This window comes from Lipotes vexillifer, unplaced genomic scaffold (genome assembly GCF_000442215.2).
Source record: "Lipotes vexillifer unplaced genomic scaffold, Lipotes_vexillifer_v1.1 scaffold1491, whole genome shotgun sequence".
Classification (NCBI taxonomy): Eukaryota; Metazoa; Chordata; class Mammalia; order Artiodactyla; family Lipotidae; genus Lipotes; species Lipotes vexillifer.
The window spans coordinates 930,892-939,620 of record NW_006771679.1 but is presented as its reverse complement, the minus strand read 5'-3'; the positions used below and the strand labels follow the sequence as shown (position 1 = coordinate 939,620).

The following is an 8,729-nucleotide window of genomic DNA, read 5'->3' as shown; positions in this document are numbered from 1 at the left end:
CGGAAGAGCACATTGTAGGATTGAATACATGTTATACAACAACCAAGATTGCCCTTTTCTTCAGCCTGGTGACTTTTTTTTTTTTCTTTCCATATCCAGCGGTTAGTACTAAGGCCTGAAACCCTTACTTACAGAACAAAGTGGCTTAGCAGTAATCAAGCCTGTGTGAGGCTAAGAGAAGAATAATGAACATTCCCTGCAAGCTTCCTGCCTAGATGCAGGTGCAGGAATCAGGAGGTCATGAATAATGCATGACATGCAGATTAGATGGTGGTTTCTCCTACTGGAGTTTTGACTTTGCTACCTGCCTAGCTGCTATATGTGGAAAGAAGGTAGACTAAGGCAAAAAGTGTCACAATTTAAAGACAGAGCTCACAGAAACACTGCATATTCTTTTGCAGAAATGAAATTGGGGAGTAGCTGAAATGCAAACCTTTACAGTCTACTTTATCAGATAAAGTAAGCTCCAGGTTATCAATTTACACACTTCGGGAAGGGAAAAAACCTTTCTTGTTTTACCATTTCAAGAAACCTTATGATTATTTGGTCATACATACACAATCAGGAATTCTTTGAAGCCTGTTAAACAATTACAGAAATTATCAGCTTACAATATTTGATCTATGGATCAATGACGTTTTGCTAAAAGATACAATTACTTAGAGAATACTGTAATTATAGGTTAAACAGACCCATTTTTTCCCACTGATGTACACAGTGAGAAGCATCAGTACTTTTATATCATCAAACTTCACCTGGTGGAATTATCATGATGACTAGAAATAGGGTTAAGGAGGAAGCAAACATGAGGTAAACATTTAAAGGATGCAGAGTGAATTAAAGAACTGTGAGTATGTGGGCTATTACTCCTTCACATTTTATTTAGGCAGTAGGATTCTGACACCTCAGGGGCTATGCAGGCAAGGTTCAAGAGGATTTCCTGCATTTTCCCTTAGGTCAGGAAACTTGAACTGAAGAGACAGTTTTGGGCTCACAGTTCCATTTTGATGACTGTGTTTGAAACAGGCTGAAAGAAAAAAGAAAGCAAAAAGAATGAGACTTGCTTACTACCTTGTGGATAATTCTTACGCATTTTTATTGGGTGTTTGTTCTCTCTCTCCCCAAATTGGGGTACTGGAATATGAGCTGGCTTTCATTTCTAGCTGAGTCTGTCATTTCCGATAGGCCCCCCTGTGGCCGGATGCCAAGACCAACAGGTGATCCTTGTAGCTGCAAAACAGCAGGAAGTGGGCCGTGCTTGAAAGAGACAGTTCACCAGAGGGGCTGTCTGGCCTCTCTCCATCTTTCTGCATCATCAACAACCCCTCCCCCATACAGAGCAGAAAATCTGTGCTGAGCAGCTCAGCTGCAGAATCCATTGAGAAGTGCTGTGAGGAAAAGAATGTTAATAAGGGATGTTGGAAGAAATAAACCTTCTGAGTGCAAAGTGCAGCCTGGCTCTGGATTTACGGAAAGACTGCATTTGGCCCTTCTGAGGGGGTAGAACTGTACTGTCCGTTTGTTTGTTTGTTTGTTTGTTTGCGGTACGCGGGCCTCTCCTGCTGCGGCTGATCCTTGTAGCTGCAAAACAGCAGGAAGTGGGCCGTGCTTGAAAGAGACAGTTCACCAGAGGGGCTGTCTGGCCTCTCTCCATCTTTCTGCATCATCAACAACCCCTCCCCCATACAGAGCAGAAAATCTGTGCTGAGCAGCTCAGCTGCAGAATCCATTGAGAAGTGCTGTGAGGAAAAGAATGTTAATAAGGGATGTTGGAAGAAATAAACCTTCTGAGTGCAAAGTGCAGCCTGGCTCTGGATTTACGGAAAGACTGCATTTGGCCCTTCTGAGGGGGTAGAACTGTACTGTCCGTTTGTTTGTTTGTTTGTTTGTTTGCGGTACGCGGGCCTCTCACTGCTGCGGCCTCTCCCGTTGCGGAGCACAGGCTCCGCACGCGCAGGCTCAGCGGCCATGGCTCACGGGCGCAGCCGCTCCGCGGCATGTGGGATCTTCCCGGACCGGGGCACGAACCCGTGTCCCCTGCATCGGCAGGCGGACTCTGAACCACTGCGCCGCCAGGGAAGGTCTGTACTGTCCGTTTTGAAATGATTCTCACTCGCTGAACAACTATGGAGAACTGGGATTCTAATCAACCTTGGGGCTCTTGGTTCTAAACGGGCTTTAAGACCAATTTAAAATCCCCATTTTGTTTCTTGTCTTGTAAATAGAATAATGTCTGAGACATAAAGGGTAAAGATAACACAAGCTTAACGACTGCCTAGATCTCACAGGTACCTAGTAAAGAAAGATAGGTACTTTACTAGGAAGCAGGAAGGTGTCCACAAGGACAGGAAGTAGAGCAAATTGTGCTGCCAGTAAGCGACCCACAAAGAGGTGGAGGTTCATGGAGTTTCAGCAGCTAGCTCCTGATTGGAAGATATTAGCAGTTCCCAGAAATTTCACCTATTTCCAGTGGACGACTCCAACCCCGGAAGCCTGTAAAACAATATAGTCTTTTACTATCTTTTCCCCATAATTTAGCTAAAGGTTTGAAATGACTTTGTTTTCTTTAAAGCCCGGCTGCAGAGTGTCACATCTAGAAGACCTTCCTCCTAGAAATAACTATTCATCTTTCCTTTCTCCTCCATTCCCACAGATTCTGTGCCTGGACATTTGGATGAAGTTATTGTAGGGGAGAAAAAAATTGTTTTTTCCTCCACCCTCTCCTGTTTAGGGTCTGGGGGCCTGCAAATTAAACTGACAAAAGATAGATTAGCAAGAGGAAAAAAAATCCAAAGTTTATTAACACATAAAACATGCATGCATACATGCATGCAGGAATACTCAGTGGTGAGTAACTCAAAGGGGTGGTTAAAATTTGAAGCTTATATACCATTTTAACAAAGGGTAATAAATTGTAGAGAAGTGCCTTGTCAAAAGAAATGGGGGTCTGGACATTTAGCGGGGGGCTAAATTTTAGGAAGGTGACTAGGAAATGTATGGGGGAAACTAATGGTAAATAAGGGTTGTTTATGCCAGCTCATCTCAATACCAGTTTTGGTGATAAGAGTTGTACATTATACTCCGCTTCCTGGTATGGGGCGGTGGGGGTGCGGGGTCTCTGCAAACCAGAAAGTGTCAACCAAACAGCCCAAGAGGGCCACATCACAGGGGGGGGGGCGGGGGTGGGGGGAGGGAACGCCTTTAAAAATGAAAATTTCCTTTACAAAAGGGAAATGTATGCCCTGCTTTTAGGCGTATAAAGGGAAGGTAGAGAGTTCCTCCTCCTGTTCGTGTTTGTGGTTGCCTTCAAATGAAAATAATCCTTATGCCTCAGTAGCATATTTTGGGGTGGCATATACTGATCCCCTTCATTATCTTGCTTTTCAGGGCTTTAAATCTGGAAGTTGACTGAGGGAGTGTATACTTAGACTGTCTCTTCGTGTCCTCCTTATGGAAACAGGTAGCAGAAAGGGCTCACTGAGGGCGAGCACCAGACCTTACATTACCTTTATGCACTCCTAAACCTGGCAAGGATTAGGTAGGCAGCAGTAACTTTTTGTTGGACTGAATGAATGAATCAACTTACTAAAACTGGTCCTACCTTTGGGGGGTCTTCACAGTGAACATTGTGACAAACACTTTGTATGTTAAAAGTGGTGCAGAAGGAAAGAGAGAGACTGACTGCTGGTCTGTAGGCATAGGAATTTAACTGCATCCATGTACTAAGAGGTGCTCAAGTTCTGGGGCATTTTATATTAAGCAAATCTAAAAGAGATCATTTATAAGCCAGATCACTTTTTATTTGTTCATTTATAATCAGGAAAATGCTTTTTCAATGACTGGATTACTCTCATCTCCTACAGGGTACATCCGTCCCCAGTATCAAGGGTCCGGGGAAATCGAATGAATAATCAGAAGTTTGCTTGGTGAGTATAGAGTCTATGTGATGAGAATTTATAAGTCTTATGGGAATTTTTAATAGGACTGTGTTAAAAGAGAATTATTCCTGCTTTCTCTGTAGAGAATACATTTCTACTGACTGAACTACATTATTTCCCTTTCCTTTGGAAAATTCGAAACAAACACAAATAGAGTTCCTTTCCAGCCAAATCGTGTTCACTCACCAAAAACTGCGTGCAACATTTTTTTCCTAACAGATATGGCATATTTCCAAGGATTATAAACTTACATTTTTAAAGAATGTTTCCCATTTTTAGAAGACACTCACTTTTTTAGTAAGATTTAGACGACAACTCGGATTTTTCTCAGGTACCAGCTTCTACTTCTCATGAAGATTTTCATAGTAAATTAATCTATTAAATTAATTATGATGATTACTGTTTAGATGCCCTTTTTATGACCTTAGCCTTAAATATCGAGGGATTTGTTTTTTAATTTGGGGAATACAAAGATCTTCTTTCACTGACTAGTTCTTTTTTTTTTTTTAAAAAAAAAACATCATTATTGGAATATAATTGCTTTACAATGGTGTGTTAGTTTCTGCTTTATAACAAAGTGAATCAGCTATACATATACATATATCCCCATATCTCCTCCCTCTTGCGTCTCCCTCCCACCCTCCGTGTCCCACCTCTCTAGGTGGACTGACTAGTTCTTGAACAAAAATAGAGATGGAACTTATCAGATATGACCTGAAGAGTTATTTCAACCAGAGAACATTGATTACTGATTGCTTAAAGAGGGAATTTAAAGTGTTTCACAAATGTTTCATATGAAACAAATGAACAAAAGTCAATGTAGATTTAAAATCTATATTTGTTTACGTTACTCCATTCTCCAAAATTAACCTTTCCACACATAGTGTATCTTCAAAAAAAGGAAGGAAGGAGCAAAGGAAGGGAGGGAGAGAAGTAGGGAAAAGAAGAAAGAAAAAGAAAGAACTGATCTGTGTACTGTCTTACTTCAAAGGTGAATGGACATTCACAGGTCTCCATTCTTTTACTTCATTGAATTGCGCTTAGAATGGGATTTTGATTAAAAACTATGGCATTTTTTTTTTTTTTTTTTAGGTATGGGAAGATGATTACCAAAGATTGAGCTTCCAAATTAATTTTACTCCTAAATCAGGATCATTTTTAGACGCAAAATAATGATTCTTTGAATTTGAATAGTGCCTAATCAGCTTGCCTCCCTTCCCCCATTAAATCTAATTAACCCTCACAGTAGCTTGGTGATGTTAAATATTATGCTTTTCTTTTTCACAGAGTGGGAAATGGAGTACAGAGGAAACAGCCATTTGCTTACACACTCCCTAAAAGCTGGGGCATCCCTCATGGTTTCTCACAGTCACTAAAGCATTACCGTTCCCTGTCAAACCTGGAAAGCTGAGAGGATAATAATGCTGATTGCCATTACGTAAAAGGAAAGGGAGAAATCAGGCCCTTTTTTGACTGCATGGAACTGATATTCCTTCTTAGTCCAAAGCATATTGTGCTAAAGAAACTTTATTACAAATAGAGACTATGAGCTGTTCAAGTGAGTGACATAAGCTAATGGGTAGAGTACCACGTTGTCAGGTATGAAATCCAGTTTCTACACCTTATTTCTCAGTGGCTAAATGTGGAACACCGAGTACATGACACATTTTCTTTCCTTCACTTTTCCTTTCTGGAGTATTAGAATAACAGTAACTTGTTCCTACATAATTCATAGCACAGTATTTGGTTAGTAAGTTTAAACCACTTTTATCTCCAGCGAAATAATCCATGAAAAACAAACGGGATCTTTACTACTAGGCTTGAGAAAATTCGACATTTATTTATTCAGCAACATTTATTTACACTCTCAGGCACTAGATTACAAAGATAAATAAAATATGCTTTCTGTCTTTACGGGGCTCACTGTCTTGTAGGAGAGGGGTGTGTGTGATGCCTCACGTATATAATGTACAATATGACATCATACAAGTAATATTTAATAAAATGTGGATAATGCTCTAAGAGATACATTCATAGTATAATGTTCAGAGGAGAATGTAATCAGCTCTGTTTAAGACCAGTTTGGAAGTGAGCAGTTGGGAAGGGGAAAAGTATAGGGGAAGGTAGAGGACTGTCAGAAAACCCATCCCCAAGAAGAAGGTTTTTGAGTAAAGAACCAGAATTAATAGGAAAAGCAGAGGGTTGACACAGCGCTTCCTTTATTGATTGAAGCGCATATACAGAGACCTAGAGACATTTCTAACTTATTTGGTCGTGTGTTTAGTTAAAAATCCTACTGCATGTGCTACCTTGAATTTTTTCTTACGTAAATACTATGAGGCTGGTGTATGGAAATAAATCACCCAGCTAGGAGGAAGCCCAGTGAATCACCCAGCATCTACAACTACTTAAGTGATAAACTCTTGCTATTTCTTTGTGAAATATTGACTCTGAAAATCCAGGAGTTTTAAGTACTCATGCTAGCCATGGATATGAAAGTGATAGTTGCTCTCCGCAAGACAGAAGTTTGGGATAGTTTATAGAATTAGATGGCAAGTTCAGCACTAACTTGGTTCCGGCTTGAGTTAGATCCGCAGACATTACTTATATGTGAGTGATGTTGGGTGATTCTGTGAAGCCAGCAAGTGGTGCAATCAGTTAAAAAATATTGTTCATCACATAAAGCCTTAAACCTCAGTAAAAGATGAAAAAGCTTGAACTTGTAAGTTATGTATGCCTAGGAAATGCATGACAACTGGTTGTAAATGTCAACAGCTGTGGTTGAACTATCAAACCACTGTTTATTATTGAGTAAAGATGGCTTAAAATTTTAAGTAGTGTTTTTCTTTGCACAGTGTCAGTTGTACTCATTCCTGTGGCAGCATTTCCTTTGGAGCTGAAGAAAGGTGTGGAAAAGAATGTCTGTTCAAGACAAACAAACCTGCTGGAATGGAAAGAAAATGTGGTTAAAAAAATATACGTAACCAGAAAGGAGCTGAAAGCACCAGACTGTAAAGGGTCCAGTGACAGATGTTAGGATAGAGCCAGGTCTGTTATAACTATCTGCTAACTTTTAGGATTAAGAAATGGCAGTAAGAGCCTCTTGCAAGACCTATTAGCACCCCAGTAGAGAACACGAGATCACTGGACAACTCATTTAATATTCAGTTAATCAGAGGTAGCAATCCAGACCAGACATAAGCTCTATCAGAATGGCTCTCCCCTGACTGCCATCCCGCTCTAGTAATATTTGTTGATTTGAGGATTGATGAAGCCTTTGAGGTTCAGCACATGAACTTCATTCTCTGTGTCACGTGTCACAGCTCTCTTTTACACCTTCCTTTGTCCAATGTGAACCTTTTCAAGAGCCTTTGGTATTTTTTCTTACATATGATAATGACAGGAAAAAAAGATATTTTGCTCTATGGGGGCGCAAATGGGGGCAAATGGGGCAAGTGTTATTAGGGAGTTGAATGTACAGATAGGCTTTTCTTCTTCACAGATCTTTTTGCTTGAAGCTCTTGTATTCTGATACCAAACCTACAGAGAGTGGCTGTTTCCAAGTCGTCTTTCAGCTCTTTTATTCCTAAAGCTATTCTAGAAATCTGGAACCTGTGTTTGGTGTGTAGGTTGAACCAGGATGGGGAGGGGCTTGGTGGGGAATATCTCTGAACTGAACATTGAAGTTGATTTAAGGCTCCAAGCTTGCCAGGATCAGTGGGAGGATTCCAAAAACATACACGTAGTATATGCTCATTTATAGCTTTTCTTTCGTTCTTCTCTTTATTTCTCCTTCCAGCCTGCTCCAGTCCCAAAGTTTTCAAAGACTTGGGTGTATATGGTTGTTTGATGATGGTGTAGTCATGGTTGTACTATGCACCCAAAGCATCCATGTAGGGATATTATGTGACAGAGGTATGTGTCACATAATAGACACTGTGGACTATACGATAATGGAGAAAATTAGGCATTGTGAATAGGAATTGCCATTAGTAAAATAGGATTAATTTTCTCTAACCCACCGGCTGCTGCCACCACCAGTCTCAGTCATGATTCCTTTCTTACCAACGTGCCTGAGATGTTACGTAGCTGTCTGCAAAAGAAGCTCCAGTTTTAATAGCCTATCCATGCAAATTATGACACATTCTGGGTGTGAATCATGGTTCACATTTGGAAGTGAAAAAATTCTGTGTCACCAATTTTGGGGAGGGCAGGAAGAGCCTTTGCACACTTAGATGTTTTATTGTTTCATACGCTGTGCTACAATGAACTTAAATATTTATATGCATATAGTTGCAAATGTTAGACATGACTTCATCGAGACTTTTTGAAAGGTATAGCCAGTATGGACTTTTTGTCATAAAAATAAGGACATTCCTTCTTGCTTAAACTTTTTGCCTTAATAGAGGAAGGTGCTCAAGTTGTTGATATTGGAAACCTTTCAGAAAGCTGAGGTAGAACTAACCCATGTTCTACATGTCCAAATGCAGTAGTTATCAACTGTGGGGCTGAAAAGAAACTGTAAGCATTATCAAGTTCAGTTCAACCTCTCACTTTTACAAACGTAGAAATGGAGGTCCAAAGACAGAAATGTGCTCCATGTCAGATGTGGGCATAAAACCAGTTCACTGCAGTCCTGTCCAGTCAGCTTTCTGCTACGTGGCAGTTAGTTACCTGTGGGCAGAGCAAGAGAAATGCTAGAGATTAAATCAGATGGATGTTTAATTCATTACAAGCTAAGCAGAAGGCTTTTGTCTGGGAAATTCCCATGAGATTGATGTGACGGGGGGG

General features: G+C 40.4%; 1 protein-coding gene across 2 annotated transcripts in view; it reads left to right on the top strand.

The window, feature by feature from the left end:
* The window catches only part of KLF12 (KLF transcription factor 12), a 446,968-nt gene that overhangs the window by 374,786 nt on the left and 63,453 nt on the right, over positions 1-8,729 (top strand). For both annotated transcript variants that reach the window (XM_007447097.1, XM_007447098.1), the window contains one exon: positions 3,864-3,926. In XM_007447097.1, coding sequence (XP_007447159.1) covers positions 3,864-3,926 — 63 coding nt within the window. The remainder of the gene's footprint in view (positions 1-3,863; positions 3,927-8,729) is intronic.